The sequence below is a fragment of the Xiphias gladius genome, chromosome 12 (genome assembly GCF_016859285.1).
Source record: "Xiphias gladius isolate SHS-SW01 ecotype Sanya breed wild chromosome 12, ASM1685928v1, whole genome shotgun sequence".
In the NCBI taxonomy this organism is placed as follows: Eukaryota; Metazoa; Chordata; class Actinopteri; order Istiophoriformes; family Xiphiidae; genus Xiphias; species Xiphias gladius.
In genome coordinates, this window is record NC_053411.1 from 16,178,625 (window position 1) to 16,197,627 (window position 19,003).

Genomic DNA, 19,003 nt, shown 5'->3' on the forward strand with positions numbered 1-19,003 from the left:
AGAGAGCTAAGTGATGGAAGAATAATTGCAGATTTAGACACAGAAAGAGCTAGCTGGTGAAAGATGGGAGGGAAAAGAAGGGTGAGAGGAGCGAAAAGGATGAAAACTAAGGGAGGGAGGAAAGTAGCAAGGAAGGTTGAAGGGAGGATGGATGCAGGAAAAGAGGAGGGGATCAAAAGAATGCAGGAATAGTTGGAAACGAACTGAGGGAGAAAGAGTGGAGAGAGGGAAAAGGAGGAGGTGAGAAGAGGATGAGACTGGAAAAAAAGACAGGAAGTAGCAGAGGAACTGTGGACCAATGGGCTGAGGCCTACTTGTGCTTTGATTTGAAATGGTTTGTCACTGACAACAAAAAATGAAACTGAAAATAAATTGTATCTTTCTTTCCAAAGGAAAATCCCTTATTCATTATACCCTTGTCGCATTAAGACAAATACAAAATAACCTTTTTATCCTGTTAAAGAAAAATTACTGTATTGAAAAATGTCTAATCCTGCTATATAATTCCTGTCAAGCAAAAACTGTCCCTAAAATAAAGGTTTTAAATCAATTATCTACATATAGGTCAGGAATGTTTAGTATCGCTGCGTCATTAAGGACGATATAGGACAAGAAAAAAAAACAACAAACATGTTAGTTATATTTTACACTGGTTGATTTAGGCCAACAAACTCCACAAGCCAGCCTCAGTGAGTTTGCCTTCCCATTTTATCTGAAAAGCCTTTAAATCAAATGGAGCCCAGGATGGAGTCGGGGTCAGTGGCTATCAGACGGCTGTGTATCGGTTTCTGCCCGGACATGACTGATTTCAGAGCTTTACACTTGTAAGAGTGAAGTTTTGCGACTTTTCACCTTCTTCCTTAAGAATCCTACTCTTAGTCTTTCAACACTTTCCCCTCTAATTCATTTTAAGCTACTGTCAACACTGCGCAACCTTTCATTCTAGAGTTAACTCTTTAGAAATCAAGGGAACAGGGATCCTTTGATTTGTCTTTTTGACCTGAATTTGAATAAAAAGTTCATTTCAGTTTATCGGAACAGAGACCGTTACGACCTCTCCAGGACTTGCAGTTACACCCTGGGATTTTTAGTCCCTTTCATACATATTACTACTGCATTCTCCTCAGTTAGTGGTTCCTGACTTCTCAACCTCTAAATAAAATCAATTTTCAATGAAAGTCTAGGTCTTTGTACAGGAAGCCTCATTACCAACAAGAAAGGAACCACACGGACAAGCGGAGTGTTTTGTAAATAACAGTTTATTTGAAAACCGGGTGGTCGTTTGTGGCCCGTTTTAGCTGCTGCCCTGCTTGGCGGCCAGCCTCTTGTCTCTCTCCTCGGCGATGGTAAGACGGATTCCCTTTCCTCTGGGCAGGGACACCCACGGCTTGTTGCCCTGCAGACAGAGGAGGGGGTGACGGGGAAGGTAGATTAATGGTCAATGTTCATCAAGACGGTTCACTTAATGCAAACAGGTAGAATCAGAAGGGGTACGTAAAAGCCTCTCATTTTAAATATCTAGGTTTTTGGTGATCTGCTCATTCAATTAGGCTCAGTTAGTTAGTGACTTTATTTAAAGCTTCACATTACTCATCACGAAACAGCAGCTTACATTGTGTTTAGTGTTGCCCTGTGAGTAGATGTAGACGGGAATGAGCTTCTAACATTCTCGGAGTGATCATTATACAAGTACATTTAGCCGAAATCACAGCAGACCCTGTTTTTAACTTGTGTATGGTGATTCTGTCAGACAGTAGTTGTTTACAGAAATTTGACAATAGTTTTCATCTACACCCTCAATTTCTACAGACAAAATCTTCAAGAAAATAAACAGATTAGTCAAAAATTTAAAGAATCTTTAGTTTCACACCTAAATATTCATTGTTGAACAGGTTTATTTAGAAATTTTGTAAAACATTAACCAGAACTATTTTAATGTTTGTTTTTTTTCCCAGAGAAAAAACCCTTTTAAAACCATTAATACCTTATATTCTATTAAGAATTTGGAGATCATGCTGTAATTACCACGAAAGTTTAATAGTAAAATGACATTTTAACGTGCACCCAGTTAAATATTGTAGCGTAAAAAGGAGAGAGCTCAACACCCGATTGTGCCAACATTTATCCGACTACCCACACTTAAGCACGGACCTGTAACGAAGGCCAAGAAATGCGCAGGGCTGAGGCTGTTGAATAAATGTCACGCAGCAGAAAGACGACTGTTCCGCTGACGAATCCGGTTAAAATCGGCCTCCAAATAAATGTCAGGCAACAGAGAGCAGTGTCCTACGTTTTACTGCTGACACTCTCCACGGGCGAGATCCTCGTAATCACCGAATATGCTTGATTTGATGGGACAGAGTATGACACAGCTTTTTACACAGTTTGTCACTGAATATCTACCTCTTCTGTGAGGGTGATGAGACTTTAGTGACGTTGGCAAAAAACAAACAAACAAAAAACCCCCCAAAAACATCACACCATACTATGGATTATAAACTGTACCAACTCCATAGTTAACTATCTCAGCAGACTACAGAGTGCAGGACATGCATCATGCTGAGGTGCAACGTATTCATTTGTTCCCCAGCCAAAAGTAGTTCCTCCTATTCCATGAAACACCGATCAAAACCGAACAACATCCTTCAGCATCTCAAAAGTCAAGCAATTTTACTTTACACTTGGCATGTTTTTGTTTTGTTTTTTGTTTAAACTTAAAGACAGTAAGAGTGTAGTTATTTTGTCATTGTTTCCAGCGTAAACAATACTTATTGACAGCCTGGTTACAGTTATAATTTATTATGAAACTAGGCTTTGTGGGTTGGATCAGTCAGCTTTTATTTGATTATGTTAGGGCTGCAACTAACAATCTATCATTTTGTCAATAAAATGTCAAACAGTCAAAAATGGCAGTTAAAATTTTGCTGAGCCCAAGGGGACGTCTTCAAATCTCATTATGTCGAAGCAAAAGTCCAAAATCCAAAGATATTCAGTTCACTCATGTGACAGAGGATAAGATCCTCACATGTGGAGCTGAAATCAATAAGTGGTGTCATTTTTGCTTTTTAAAAAAAAATTACAAAAAAACATTATCTGGTTATCAAACAGTTGGTGGTTAATTTTTTTTTAATCTATCGCCTAATGGTTGCAGTGCTAGATTTTTTATATATATTATATCTGAAAGGTTAACTTTTGAGATAACACTTAGTTTAAACATTGTCTTATCAAGGAGCTCAGAACTTCTTAGAGGAATTGGTAGTGCATTTTCATTGCTGATCATAACCAAAACTTGTCATCATTGCTCCAACATCTCTAATCAAGGCAATAATCGCAGCATTTCTTCTCTTCCGCATGAATAGTTTGTGTGCTGTCAACAGAGACAGCTCCAAATATTCTGTTAAGGGTGAATATACCCCTGTGGTTATGATAGAAATTTTATACCAATGACATCCTGAAGCATATTTCTGTAAGCATGTTAAGATCTATGTAAGTTTAGTTCTTTTTCGCAACAGTGAATTCAGATATCTCTTAACTCAGCGGGGGAAAGCAATGGTCAGAACATTTCTACAATCCTCACCTTGCCAATGACGAAGATGTTAGAGAGCCTGGTAGCAAAGCTGTTGCCTGTGCTATCCTTGACGTGCACCACGTCGAAGGAGCCAGGGTGACGCTCCCTGTTGGTGATCACACCGATACGCCCCAAGTTAGCACCACCAGTCACCATGCACAGGTTACCTGGAGGGAGGATAAAAATCAGATTAGAGAAATGTTGAAAAAAATTAAACTCATAAAATCATAAAGTACAAACGTCAAGTTGAACCTACCAGTATCAAACTTGATGAAGTCTGTGATCTTTCCTGTGTCCAAGTCGATGCGGATGGTGTCGTTGACCTTGATGAGGGGATCAGGGTAGCGGATGGTGCGGGCATCATGAGTCACAAGGTGGGGGATTCCCTTGGTGCCAATGATAATCTTCTTCACCTTGCACAGCTTGTACTGCAGAGAAAGCAGAGTTGGGTTGGGAAATATCCGTGTACACATACATAATTCAGGGAACAGCTAAAGACCACGTGAGAGACATTTTACCTTTGAGCCGATTGTACTCCTAATAATGTGGAACCACGCTATGTTCAAACCGAAAGAATGATTGCCTACAAGATGGCTGTGCTAATTGGCTAAATTATATCACGTCTCTATCATAAGGTCTCTTTCATGTGTGACATATTTGATAAACAATTCAAAGTGAGCTAGCAGCATGGCGGATGAGGAGCTGGTGCCAAAGAAAGGACTAGACGTCAGTGGCGTGGCAGTGGTTTGGCCATGCACGGTCAGGTATTTCTCGAAGTTATCTGTAAAATTTGTCGGGCAACGGTTGGCGTCTCTGGAGGTAACACGACAAATCTATTCAAACCACTTTAAAAAGGGAGTATCCGAAGAAACATGGCGAGAATGTTTCACTCAGGTTGGTACAACCCCACTTATCTGTATCTTCCGAAATCCCGAAACATAAACTGTTATCATTGCAGTCAAAAAAATAATGTAAAAGCAGCAAATGATGGAAACAGGTGAATCAGGAATTCAGCTAGGCTAATGATATGGTGCATCTTTGATGATTTATGCTTTCCTTGTTGTTTTAATGGTGGTACTTAACTGTTAAGACTTTATCAAATAGCATCAGGAAGCTGTCAGCTCTCAAAAAGTAGGAACGAGGATTCTCAATTTGGGGCTAAAAATAGGTGGAAAAAACAAACAAACAAAAAAAAAAAAACACCAGTTTCAGGTTCCTACCTTGGCCTCCTCAGCGGTGATGCGGTGAACAGTGAAACGTCCCTTCACATCATAAATCAGGCGGAAGTGCTCGCCGGTCTTCTCAATGCTGATCACATCTGGATAAACACAAAAAGTTGACACCGTCTTGGCATCAAAAGTCTGTTCGTATTTAATATAAAAATGGTCCTTACACTGGAGTTTAACACATTCTAGATTTTACACACCTCAAATGTAAATAAATGATTTATGAGTTCTGAGTCCAAGTTTGCCATTAAATGCAAAGGAAACAGTTTTACAGCCAACCGACCACAACTCTGGCTGCACAATACTCTTCTAGTTTATTGACAAAACCATTAACACTATTAGCAGTACAGCATAAAATATTCAACCTGACTGAAAGTAAATGCCTTCATTGCACCAAAAACCAAGACTGATGTACTCCCATCTTGTCTTGCTAGTTTAAACCATTAAGACCCTACCCACACTCCATACATTCGAAAATGTGACATGTTGAAATAAAGCAGAAACACTTTACTCCAAAATGCCAGTTTGATTAACTGAAGTGAAAAGCAGTTGAATTAGCGAAAACAGTCAATTGATTTTAAAAGAAAAACATTAGGACAAAACATTAAACTACTTCATATTAATGCCAAGAAGCATTTAAAAAGAGTAGGCATCAATTTCATTGAAACAGAAATTGTTTACAGTTGATCCTTATCTACTACTGGCCCAGAGTGGCAGAGGGTTCATTGCGTACGTACATAAATAGTCCACCATCATCCTGCTGAGATGATTTCCTCGGATTTGAAAACTAAAATGCCGCACCTCCATATGAGGCCGTTGGCCGGCATTGAGGTGAAAAGAAAACTGACTAGGTGACTGGTCTGGAGGAGGCGTGACTGTCAGACTCTGGACAAAAATCCCTTCAAAGGCCTTACAGCCAGCAAATAATTGGTTGCCGTCATTGAAAAGTAAAGTAAAAACTGACAAAAACCACACAAAGTTGCGATTGAGCTGACGAAGTATGGGGGTATTTAAATTTGTAATGAGTTGGGATGTCTTGACAATGACAGCAAAGGTGTTTGTTTTTGGTTCACAATCTCTTGTCATTTCTAATCGAGCTAAGTGGAGCAGCTGATGTTGCATGGTCACTATCTTCACAGAAAAACTCATGACAGAAACAGGGCGAGGGCAAATTAAATCTCAAATTTAGCAACTTAATATAAAAAGTCACACTTAGCCTCAACTTCACACCACTAACCCTGTTTGGGAGCCAGTTGTTGATATTTACTTCCCTCTAATGAAACTGAACAGTGGGTCAGAAATCTCAAGGAGTTGTAGTTGGAGCTCAGAACTTCTTAGAGGAATTGGTTGTACATTTTCAGCTCATTCCTGATCAAACCCACAAATTCATCATTGCTCCATCTGCCTCTTAACTGTCAGAGGCATCGTTGTACACATCCATCAGCATCAACACCGCAACAATTTACAGGTTGTACATATCAACTTAATGTTGTGAAACATGACCTATAAATTCTAACACAAGCCTCAAAACACTAACCAATGAGCCAATCAGTAGACTTTGCCAATGACCCTGTTACTAAATGTCAGAAGAAAACTCCTACAGCAGATTTGAACAGCAATGAAAGCTCTTTAAAAATAAAAATCCAATGAGTGAACTCACCCATGAATCCAGCAGGATAGGTGACATCGGTGCGGACCTTGCCATCGATCTTGATGAACCTCTGCATGCAGATCTTCTTCACCTCATCCCCTGTCAGGGCATACTTGAGGCGATTCCTCAGGAAGATGATGAGGGGCAGGCACTCCCTCAGCTTGTGGGGACCGGTGGAAGGACGAGGAGCCTGAGACGGAGGAGGAAACAAATGTTAAAATTTGTCAAAATATTGTTTGTAAAAGAAAATTATAAATCTCCTATTAATCTTATTTAATATTAAGTGGTGGTATTTATGTATTTAATTGCAAAATCGGAGAGCTGACTTGGAGTTTGGCTTCGCCAGGACCTGTTAATTATTTTCAGTTAATGTCAATTTGTTGTCTAAGGATGGATGTGCATGCTCCATCAAATGCCTGTTCAGACCTCAAGAGTGAACGTTCACATTACAGGCCTTTACATGCACTTTGTCTCAAAGATTAACATCCATGTTTTTATATAACCCCTTACTAATATCACTGTTAACAGACCATAGTTTACCATTGTAAGCACACACACGACCCCTCATTCGTACATGTACAACTACATCTCTTAGCAAGGCTGTAGTCCAAGGTAATAAGCAGTGCACACACTAACTTCATAGGATTACTTTGATGCTGAATGACAGTAAATCAACTGATATAGGGCAATGAGGATAAAAGCTGAAAAACTGAGCTGTGGTTCTATTTAGCAAATTAATTTGGGCAAAATTTAAGCCCCAAAATTTTTGCCCTAACCCTAACCCAAGCAGCAACGAGTGGGTTTCGGGCTTTACAAAGCCGGGCAAAGTCACTTCAGCTAGTTTAATTCTGTTTGAAGGAGGACAGAGACCAACCTCACACTTGTGTCATAATCACATATCCAAGAAGCTTTTTTGTAGAGCACACTGAGGTTGACTTTGTGTATCAATTTTCAAGTTAATCAGAGTGAAAGGAGTGGCTTCTCCAAAATGTGTTTTAGGATCTTAATTGCCGCGCCACCTCCTAGTTGATTTCTTAAGACTTGTACATCATTTCCAGTTATTGTGCCAAGTTTAACGTTTCTAGCTCATGGCAATTTGAGCCGATTCCGCAGAAAAATGGAAAGATAAAAAGGGTAAATCTTTTAACAATCAACTAATATTTTCAATAATTTTTCAGGCAAGAGTGAGAAAAATTCTGCACATTCTCAGGTGCCAACTGTTGATCTTTGTCATGTGCTACAGGAAACTGAATGTCCTGGTTTAGGATTTCTGAGCAGACAAAATAAGACTTGAAAACGTCAACTTGGATGCTGTGAAATTGTGATGAGTGTTTTCTCCACTTGAGATTTCATACAAAAACAAAAAAAATCAGTTTAATTGATAATGAAAATAACCACTGTTTGCAGCTCTAGTCTCTTGTGTATTTATGCTACACTACAGTCACAGAACATAGCATGGACTTTTCTGATGGATAAATCTCCGATGAGCTTAGAAAAACTCAGGTTGTTTGACACGTAATGCTGCTTTTCCAGAATCCTCAGAGTTTTAACAATTTAGATACAGATATCAAATGTTTTTCAAGTTGCAACCGAGGATTGGAGAGTTGTTACAGGTTTCAGATAAAAGATTTAAGGTGACAAAAGAAACAGACTCTTTGCTCTGTGAACCTAATGTGCTGTGAACACGTGAGGAACCAAATTGAGACTGATGCGAACACACATTTAGAAAGAAAAGTCCAAGTACATTTCAGTATCGCTGCCTTAACTGCATCCCCGTTTGCTTTCTACCCTTGCATACAAACCGACTTTTACACAAAATTTACACGTTAACGTTAAGCCAAAGTAACACCAAACATAACCTTAATTTTAAAAAGGTGGTGGAGACTACTTACGAAAACTCCGGTGAGCTTGTCCAGCATCCAGTGCTTTGGCGCTGCGACGCGCTTCAGGTGCTTCTTCGGTCCTCTTGCCTGGAGGAGAGGGGAAAAGCCCGGTCAACAACGGGGTGAACAACTGGCGGCAGTGGTCCGAAAATATAACAAGAACCACAACTGTAAAGTGGCGGGGCTGACAATATAGGAACCCCCCTTCTTAGAAGAGGGTAGACCCGTCCTGTCCCGTTAGCATGGTACGTTATCGCCGGCTGCGGCCTAGCTAAGCTACCGTTATCGTATACAGATATCGCACAATTTACTTTACTCATTACTTGCAAATGTTATAACAAAATGTTAAAAACAAAAACGCTTAAATTTGCGCACCAAAAAAAGCGACATTTCCACTAACTTAAGACCATTTTCCCCTTTACTTTAACTGATACTACTAGCCACATTCAAGCTAACGAACCCTGAGTGCTAAAAGCGTCTTCAAGTGATTTTTAAGTCATCGTTAAAAAACGACAGTCTGTGTTTCTGGTCACAATATAGACCTCTACCGTTTAATAAGATATGGAATTTCAAACTAGGACATATACGCGTGCGATGAAACAACAGCAGAAAGCGATGTTTGATGATTATTTCAGACAGCGATCGTGAGGAGAAGCGCCTCACCATGTTGGGGTCTGCGGGGAAAAGGACCTCTTCCCTTCCGGTATTCAATGATAAGGCCAACTACGGCAGACTGGGAGGGACACAAGTGCTGAAAGTCGTAGTATAAATTCTAACGAATATTATATTGCAACTCCGAGCTACTGGGGGTTTAAAATAATACAAATGTTATATTATTCGTTTAGACTATTGTCATTTGATTTATTTTAACAAACAATATTCAAGGTATTCATAATTTTTAAAGCTTTTGGATTAAAGGGAAAAACAAAATAAGCATAAGCACACTGTGATCTTCTTTGTAAAAACGAATGTTTTTTTTTTAACTGTAAATTTGCATTTATGAATATGAAACTCCTAAAATAACACACACACACACACACACACACACAAAGTAATGTAGAGTTGAGGATTGTTGTAGGAGGCCAAACAGCTCGGTAAACCAGTCTCTCCGCGAAATGATACATCTTCATCACTAAGGCTGTTGATCGAAACACAAACGTTATGAAAACATATTGTTTTTGGAAAATTAGGGATCTATCACGTAATAGTTAGGGACTAAATCCCGAAGCACGCAAGAGGAATCCTATACAGTATAAAATATTTCCTCCTGTACTAAATTTTGACAGTATTACACATACCGTTTTTGTAATATTATCCGTAACTAATTTAAGAATACATTAACCATTTGTGGAGGTACTATAAAACGCTGTCCAGGCCAATGTGCAATATAAACATTAATGCATGATTTAATCACTTAATGTGTACACGAGGAAGATTTACACCGGATCCGTGTTTTTCCTTTCTCGTTAAAGTGCGTCTGCGCTGCGGTGCTGCCATCTGCTGGCCACTGACTGTAACAGGCGTCCTCCGGAACTCTCCTGAATGATATGGGAGTGGACGCAGCACCAGCATTCCCACCCATAACTCCTCCCATTTCCCAAAGCTAATTAGCGATTAATTAAATCACCAAAACCTGCAGATATAAAATAAACAGTTGTCGCCATTGGGCATTAGGCAAAATATATCGTAGGCCTATATGCAAGCAGAAGTTCAGTTTCGGTTTCTTGTTTTTACAAGCTATTTTTCATGTTATTATGACACATTTTCTAGATACTAGATACAGTTATTACATTTTTACAAGCAAAATTTTTTTGATATGACAACATATCAATTTATCTTCATATCACAAAACGTTTTTTGCAATTTCACAAAACTTTTCTCGCCAGAGCATGCTTAGTCGTTATGTTGTTGTAGCAAGAAACTTTGTTTCCTCCAGTGTTTCAGTCGTAGCCAGTTGTAAAAGCCAAAATAATCCATCTCGTCTCAAAGCAGGAGAAGTCAAGAGTTCCGAAGTTCAGTGACTGAGCCCAAAACAGGCAGTTTTGCAGAGACGTGGAACTTCTTGTTCAGGATTTAACAGAAATAATGTGTTGGATATTATTTCACCAATCTTTAAGTACTGGACACGTCAAGTTTAGTTTTACAATACTTTACGTTACTCGAGCATCATTTCCATCTCCTTACAAAATACGTCCACAGCCAGGTCTCTTGTGCATTGTTTTTTGACCTTGATCAAAGGGTCACACGACCGTACCTGCAGTAAGCAAGAGATCTTTGAAGTAAGGCCCCTGCGCGATGCTGATCTAGTAAGCGATTCTTCAGTCGGGCTACCCACGGGGCAGGTAAGAGGACTTCCTGACCGTTTAAACAAGGAACTTTGCCTTCGGCATTCCCTCAGAATTGATTATGTAGCAGTTTATATTTATCTTGACATTACAAAGAGGTCACAAAGTGGTGAGAGTTTCAGTTTTTAAGTGACGTTTCAGATTATTCCGTGCGACCGCTGCTCTAATAGCAAAGGCAGCTTGTCTTTTTTCCAGTTCAGCCACTGGAGCTGGTTATTAATCACGTGGCTTCGTAGATATTGAAAAAAAAAAAAAAAAAAACACCACCAAGTTATATGAAAGATCCTGTACAAGTAATGTATGAGTGACGGATCAAATTCACTGAGCTCTCCTTACCGCTACTCTCTTTAATGCGTGTGCGCTGCCTTTAAGTGCGGTGTTTTTTTTCCCCTCCTGCGGCCAACATGACTACTCACCAGTGTGAATCATATCGGGACACGCTGAAATAGCTGTCGTCCTTGCCCGCAGAAAAACCGTGGGTCGGTTATATTGAACATGTGATGCTCCGATGAAGGTGACAGTCCCTATAGAGAATCATTCATACACGTGATTTTATTCATTTTCCACATTAAATTAGGATTTAATTCAAATGTGTCACCGTTTACAGAAAATCAACAGTCGAAAACCTACAGCAAATAAGATCTACATGGTTTCCAAGGACGTTAATGAATATACAACAAAACAAGTAATAACCATTAATCTGCTGCCATACTTCTAGGTTATAAGCATTGTGAATCTTCATGATGTTTACAACAATACGGTAGGTTTTAATGCAACAAAGCTGCATGCTTCAGGCGGGAATGTCAATGAACTGTTGGGAAACATGAAGCTTTCTCTCAAAAGGCACACAGTCAAGGTGCTTTTCTGATCTACGTAAGCAGACGATACGACTTTCCTGCACAAAGTCAGCGAATCAACTTTCACTTATCACAACCAGACTGTTTCCAGACAGGATAAGATACTCACTAAAATGACAAATGCGGGTTTGTTAAACGAACGAGCCACGTGAAAGACAGCGAGGGTGCAGTACTTTAACAAAACATACAATATGAGGGGAAATTAATACGGACGAAATTTGATAAATAACACAACCGAGAGATTGGACAAACAAGTAAACAGTGAAAATAAAAGATAGAAACATTGGCAATATACAGCTTATAACAGGGAAGGACACAAGGAAATGCCATTTAATAACTGCATTCAACAAAACAAGCACCATATTTGCTCACTGTGAGTCATTACATTTTCTAAAGCAGTTTGACCTGTAAGCGATATGTTTCACAATGTTGAAACGACCAATACACGTTAAGGGTCACTGACTCGGAAGAAGATACTGCCTGGGTCTTTTTGTCAATCACGCATTTTTAAGCTTGCAAGTGTCTAAGTATTTTTTTAATTTAAAAAAGTGAAACCTAAACCACTATGTTTTCTCACTTTAGATCAAATTAGACTGTGACATGTCAATTTAAAGGGGATACGTTACACAGTATTAAAACAAGACCTACATATGTTCTTGGTCTTGGTCCCGGGTCTTTCTGTTAATCAGCTCACAACCTCTGGAACTTGCGAGTTGCTTGTTCAAGTAACCTTCTTTAACTGAAAGTGAGTTTTCTTCTTTTGGATTACGGCTTCTTAAAAATGCATTTTTATTAACAATATGACTTTTCCCTGTTTAGACAACAACAACCAAAAAAAAAAAAAAAAGACAAGCTCTGGGCTGCAAATCAACAAAAATCTGAGACTCTTGTTTATAAACGCAGCCAAAAGCAGAACTTCACTTGACTATCTGACTACCTCCCTACCTCCTCTACATCCTTGCCTTCCCCCTCAGTGCACCAGCTCCAGCTGGCTGGTGGAGAAAGGCAGGACCCCGCTGACGTAGTAGGCGATGCCCAGGGAGAGGAGGGCGATCACCACAAGCAGCAGCAGGACCCTCCAGAAGCCCAGGTCCTCCACAAACTCCTGCCAGGTGGTCCTGAAGCTGGACAGGACGCCCTCACTGCTCTGCAGGTTGGGGTTGAGTAAGGAGTGGCTCTCCATCGCGCTGGGACAGACAGAGTTAAAACTGAGGTCATATTTTTGTCCACCTTATGTATCACAGTCAGGGCAGGCTAAATATCTGAAACACGCTATCTTCACGAGCCTCCTAAAACACTGAATGACACTTTTGGATTACATGCATCCACCCTCACTCCTCTATCCACCCTATTACTCGCTCTCTTTTGCTCTCAACGATTTACCCGACCCCCTCTCCGCCCACTACCCACCCAACATTCCTCAGTCTTCCCCACCTTGCTTACCTCTCACTATCAGCCATCTGCATGGTCTCCAGTTTGGAGTGGGGTCCTCTGTTGAAGCCTTTCACCTCCTGCTCCTCCAGTCCCTCCAGCAGACGAATGGCGTCCTTGTTGACGCCGCGTCTCTTCGCCAGCACCAGGGGAGTCGATCCATTGTGGTTACTATTATGCAGGGCAATCAAGAGACAAAGCACAGTTAGACTGGAGAGTCAAAAGGTATCGTGCTAAAATATGAAGTCCTGTATTGGCAGCGACTATAGGGTGACCCTCATTATAAGACCATCCCCCCTTTACTACCATTTTTTTTAGAGGAAAAGACTCTTTAAAAACTGGAAACGCGTTTACATCCATCCTGCTGTAACTTCCCTGAAGTACCATTAATCCACAGAGAAGAGGGTCCTTATCATTGGAGCCTTTTCCCTCATATAAGTGAAACATAAAATAAGGTCATTCCCTTATATGAATCATATTTGAAATCGGTAACTTCACCAGCTAAGTCGACCATCTGCCACCTCAAACGTACACACAGTTCGACAGGACAGAGAACATTGTCTGAACTGAACTCATCCTTCTCTTTTGTGGTTTCCTCTGTGATCCTATCTCAGCAGTGCCAAACTACAACACTTGCTTGCTGTAAACACAGAGTACGTGGTGGCTTTCTTTGATGCGGCTGGCTGTGCCTTGCTAGATTAGTCATGTCTTTGATGCTGACAGATTTTCTGGTGCGTTTCATATTTATTCTCTGTAAAGACACTGCGGTTTTATTACCAAGTCTGTTTCCTGAGACACAGAGGGACATCAAGGCAAGACTAGATAAAGCCCTGTGTGCGTTTTCCCAAATCCACGACACCTGGAGGTCCAAGTGATACAGCCTAAAAACATAGGTCTCCGTATATAACGGCAACATCTAAGTCCATCCTGATGTAGGGTTTTTAAAACAGGTGTGACTCTAGTTACAGCTGTAGGTAAAAATTTCGGCCATCCCAGGGCAAATTATATATTTAGTTGATTTTTTAAGTGAAAAGAAATAAATACAATCGCTGCAGCAAACAGACATTAAAAAATTAGACTTTCTACAAAAACATTAATGGACCTGACTAAATAGGGTGCACAAAATCTTGTAAATGTAACAATTAATTTTTATTTTTTCTGACCTGGTAAAATTAAAAAAAAAACCAGTGGACAAATGGAGACCATCTTGCGATAGGATCACACCAACCGCGATGCCTGTCAACACGTTGACGATGCGACCCATGAGCAGACTCAGTAGTCATGAATACATTATTACATGAGTAGTCAGCTGTCATGGAGAGGACCACGGCAACCTTCTTAACTACACACCTTTAAAGATTCGTGGCTCTATCTTGTACGGTTGTGATGCTACCGTGGTGACAAAATCTGTCGACGGACGGACGGACAGACACCTTCCAAAGAGAAAACAAAACTGCCTCTGTGGTAGCCCTCTACACTAGGTGTCTCCAAGAGCACATTTTGTCATGATAGCTCACACACACACACACACACACACACACACACACACACACACACACACACACACACGGTGGAAACAATACTAATCAGAACAGGCCAGGACAGCCCTGTGCGTCCTAAGAACAGGCTTTTTGAGGAATTTGCAAAATTAATTGAGAAAATACACAGCAGATTAATTGATGAAAATATTGGTTAATTGCAGCAATAGATTGTGTACAGTGGGATCCAAAAGTCTGAGATGTCTTTCCTATTCATTGGAAATCAACACCTAGAATATGATTAATCCACTAAATTATCATAACCAATAAATAAAACAGGCGACTTTTACTGAACCCTTTACAGCCTCTTTCTCCATGAAGGAGACACAATCATACTTTGAGGCTCACATAATGTTTGGATCACTACAACTAAACACAAAAGGGACAGATCGTTTTACTCGTAAGAACCACGGCTAATGATACCGACCGTGATTCAAATATATAGATTAAGAGTCGTGTGACATTTGAAAATAAAAGGAAAACGGAATCAGATACAAGATGAGTCTGATAGATGTAGGTGATGTCTAACCAGCAGACACACAAATAACTTGACCATTAATTTTAACTTTGAAGAACTCTAGCGCCAACAGTTTAATTACAAATGTCCCACAAGGTGAAATTTCATGTAATTATCATCTCCTAGGGGTGTGTCTGACCACACAGTGTGCCAAGTGTGTGAATGGCCTCGAGGAGAGGAAGAACGGTCACAACAGTCTGAGCTATTGAGCGGGAGCACACAGCTTTCTGCAACATGCAAAGCCTATGAGCTGCAGTGTCCTTATGCTATGATGCCTGAGGGGAGTGGGGTGGGTTTGTGTGTGTGTGTGTGTGTGTGTGTGTGTGTGTGTGTGTGTGTGTGTGTGTGTGTGTGTGTGTGTGTGTGTGTGTGTGTGTGTGTGTGTGTGTTCCAGTCTGCCCACTGACTGATAATAGACATTGCCAGTTTTACAGAGGGTCTAATGACAGTGGCTGTCGTAATGCTCTACAGACTGTTAAGCCCCTTGAGGCAAATTTGTGAATTGTGATATTGGGCTATATAAAGAGAATCTGACTTGACTCGACATGTAAAGTAATAAGAAGAAGATGATTAAAATGTTTTATCATTATTAACTAACTTGCAAATGCATGACCACACGGACTGCACAAAACAAGACTACAGTGCGTTGGACTGCAGTCAATGTATGCAAATGAATATGATTTCGGGCAGGGCTGGCTACGCCTCTGCAAACAATCATGCCACTTAATTTACCCGAGAATTGTCAACCTAAGGCACGCTTTATAATAAATGCTTAATTTTGACTAACAAATTTACAAAGTGATTTATGGGAAAAATAGACAGCAAACAATGAAAACAAAGGCAAATGCAAATACAAACAGACAATGGGATCACCAAACCAAACACGGGAGATTAAATACTGAAGTGAAACTGAAAGGAGAACATAAAACTGCAGAGACGGAATGGTAAAACCAAAACAACATTATGTATTGATAAAAGCTTAAACTTTTATAAATAACACCCTCATCACCTAAAAGCACGACATTTCTTACCAGATATCAATCTTCAGCCCATTGGACACCAGGAACTGTATAGTATCCACATGCCCACACAGATGCAGCGCTGTATTTCCTTGATAATCTGTCGCCAACAGATCGGCCCCGAACTTGTGTAGGAGGCGACATATGTCCACGTTACCCCGGGCAGCGGCTAAGTGCAAGCCTGTGCGGCCCCGGTTGTCACGAATGTTGGGGTCACATCCTGTCTCGAGGAGCCTCTTGGCGAAGGGCAGGTCTCCATCAATGCAGGCCTGCAGCAGAGGCACGTTGGTCTGCGACGAGTCGTTGATGAAGACATAGGACATGTCCGAGTGGGTATCAGAAAATTCCAGCGTACCTGCATTGAGGATCGAAGAGGAAAAAAGGTAGATATGTTTCAGTGTCCCAGATAATCTCAATATGTGTGATAACTGCGACATGTGCTGTGTTGATTTGCACTGAAGTGAAGAGTGGACATGACCGAGGGGTTTTGTCAGGAGAGGTTAGGAGACCCGTAAAAGGAAACCAATATAAAAGGAAGATCTACAAGTTTTCTCCAGTTAATCTGTTTGAACCAAAAATATTTTAAACAGTCCCAGTATTCAGCACAGCGCCAGATAATGCAATAAAATCTGTTTGGGAGTGCGGGACAAAATACAGAACAGAGTTACAGTATATATCATCTGGAACTGAAATCATTAGTTCATTAGTCGACTAACAAAGTTTAATCAACAACTATTTTGATATTGCAACTCTAATGTAATCTTAAAAAGGCTCTGGCAGCAACTCTTTTGAGAAAACAAGTGGAGGCAAATGGTCGATATGCAGCCTCTATTGGCCGTTTAACGTTCACTACAGGGGAAGAATCTTCATTGTCTAATAATTCTGAAAAATGATTACAAATCTACATCTCAGCACGGACAATGTAATCATGGGGCTGCAAGGCAACATATTAAAAAAACTACAAACTATAAAAACATTGTCAAATGTTTAGTATTGTCTGTAACTGAACAAAGCTAAACAGAATCAGCAGAATAAATGATCCTAATCAATAATGGTGGACTGCAGTCACGTCTGAGTGGCCTTGCTGGCTTACAATGTAGTCTGTCATATGAGGAATTCTTTTTCCGTACGAAAAATGGAAGTAAACCTGCACAGAAAAAACAGCTAATGAGGGGATTCAGTGAGAATACTTAGACATATTGATAGTGAATTGGAGTAAGGTAAAATACAGCTTAAAGCACTGAGGTATAACCAGAATGATATTAAAAATTAAGAGACTTAAGTGTCAGAATTGGTACAGTGAGTAAGTCAGGACACACCCTTTCAATATACTACACGGGCATCTGGGTACACAAAGCAATTTCACTTTAACTATATTTACCAGTAATTCCTTCCACCTGAATATATATATTACATTTCTCACAGCAAACATCACCTTTAAACGTCTGTAGCCTGCCAGCAAAACCCTAAAGTGTCTTCTATTTCCACACAAGGTTACAAAATCACTTCAAGCAACTTACTTTAAGTTAATGTTGCTTTAACTGTATATACTTGTGTAGGAAAATAGCAGGTTACAGTGTGCATTAGTTAGGTAACAGTAGCTGCAGCGGCTAACTACGGCATTAACCACTTGCAGGGATGAAAATGGCCGCAACATTAAATCATAATTAAACATTTGTCTTCATGAGATACCCGATTCTTTGCATGCAACTTGCATGCGCAGATTTTGCTAAAATAAAACATCAACTTGTTTTGGAAGGTTGATAATGACGTCGGCTAAGAAGCTAGCGGGGCTAATGTTTAGCTTGCAAGCTAAGGTTTTACACACAGCCGAAACACAATAATATGTGATTTAACAACCGTAGCAACATACACGCAAGCTTGCTGTTAATCTAGACTCTTTGTTGGCCGCCATTACTCGCCTGTTAATATGTCCCAAATCAGCAGAAAAAAAAGACACTCTTCGCTCTCCTTCGAGCTAACGCTGCTAGCAGTGTGTTTGTTGTTGTTGTTGTGATGCTAACTTCTTCTGTTTCTTTGGAGCAGCGGGGAACCGACATGAGAGGGTTTTGTCGCCGGCTACTGCTCTGGAGCAGTGACGCCCTGTAATTCTGCCTCACTCTGTCCTGCGAAAAAGCCCCGTTAATTCAACAAACTCAAAAAAAAACAAACCCCACCATATATTCGCTCATTAAACCCACCAAATGAGCTAACACTAAAGTAGTATATGTACATGAAGCTGACTCAGTAAAGCTGACTTGACTGCTCATGTCTTGACTTATGTCATAACTTTGACTTCAAAAATACAAATATTGACTTATTATAAATATGACTAAACATCTCATAATTTAAGTTGAGAAAATCAAAATTCCAGGCCATCTAATCATTTGTGTTTATGTATTTATTTATTTATGTATTTATTTAAAATCAAAATTCCAGGCCATCTAATCATTTGTGTTTATGTATTTATTTATTTTTCATTCATTCCTTTTTTCTTTTCTTAGCAGAAATGGGCTTCTGCAGAATATTTTGCTCCGAAAGCATGTGTCGCATGAATAACACGTCCACTGTGAAGGGAAATGCAGATCTAAGACCAGCCTCGGCTTGTGAGACGTTTCCTTGCCTAGTCCTGCCATGCTGTTTAGAAAATTCACCTTGTTTCATTTTAGTTTTCAACTAACCTGTTTTCTCCTCTCTCGATTGTTCAAACTACTCTTTGGAAAGTCTAATTTAATTAGTCAATTTCCTCAAAGCCCAAACAACTGGACTGTCAGTTTTCTTGCCTCTTATTCCAACATGGGCTTGGACCCAGGACGTTTCTCTGATTCCCAGTGACCTGATTCGGGCGTGTTGACGGTCTGACTGCTTCAGTTTTAGCACATATGTCCAAGCTGCGTCTGTCCACACATCTACAAAAACACACTTAACTTTCTAGACAAATTCACATGCAGATAATTTACGACTGGTC

The 19,003-nt window shown here is 40.1% G+C and overlaps 2 protein-coding genes and 2 non-coding genes across 4 annotated transcripts; all 4 read right to left on the bottom strand.

The window, feature by feature from the left end:
* Positions 1 to 1,241: 1,241 nt before the first annotated feature.
* On the bottom strand, positions 1,242 to 9,053 carry rps4x (ribosomal protein S4 X-linked). The gene is made up of 7 exons (XM_040141357.1): positions 8,992 to 9,053; positions 8,338 to 8,415; positions 6,455 to 6,635; positions 4,789 to 4,886; positions 3,825 to 3,996; positions 3,578 to 3,735; positions 1,242 to 1,396 (listed from the first exon to the last, which is right to left on the bottom strand). The coding sequence occupies exons 1-7, from the start codon at positions 8,992 to 8,994 to the stop codon at positions 1,295 to 1,297; spliced, it is 792 nt and encodes a 263-aa protein (XP_039997291.1). The 5' UTR covers positions 8,995 to 9,053; the 3' UTR covers positions 1,242 to 1,294.
* On the bottom strand, positions 3,230 to 3,302 carry LOC120797796. The gene has a single exon (XR_005708584.1). It is a non-coding gene; the product is annotated as a small nucleolar RNA SNORD61 (small nucleolar RNA).
* LOC120797795 lies at positions 6,115 to 6,190 on the bottom strand. The gene has a single exon (XR_005708583.1). It is a non-coding gene; the product is annotated as a small nucleolar RNA SNORD61 (small nucleolar RNA).
* A 2,153-nt stretch (positions 9,054 to 11,206) lies between the features above and the next one.
* ankrd46b (ankyrin repeat domain 46b) lies at positions 11,207 to 18,163 on the bottom strand. The gene is made up of 4 exons (XM_040140316.1): positions 17,958 to 18,163; positions 16,048 to 16,390; positions 12,974 to 13,132; positions 11,207 to 12,717 (listed from the first exon to the last, which is right to left on the bottom strand). The coding sequence occupies exons 2-4, from the start codon at positions 16,356 to 16,358 to the stop codon at positions 12,501 to 12,503; spliced, it is 687 nt and encodes a 228-aa protein (XP_039996250.1). The 5' UTR covers positions 16,359 to 16,390; positions 17,958 to 18,163; the 3' UTR covers positions 11,207 to 12,500.
* Positions 18,164 to 19,003: the final 840 nt, after the last annotated feature.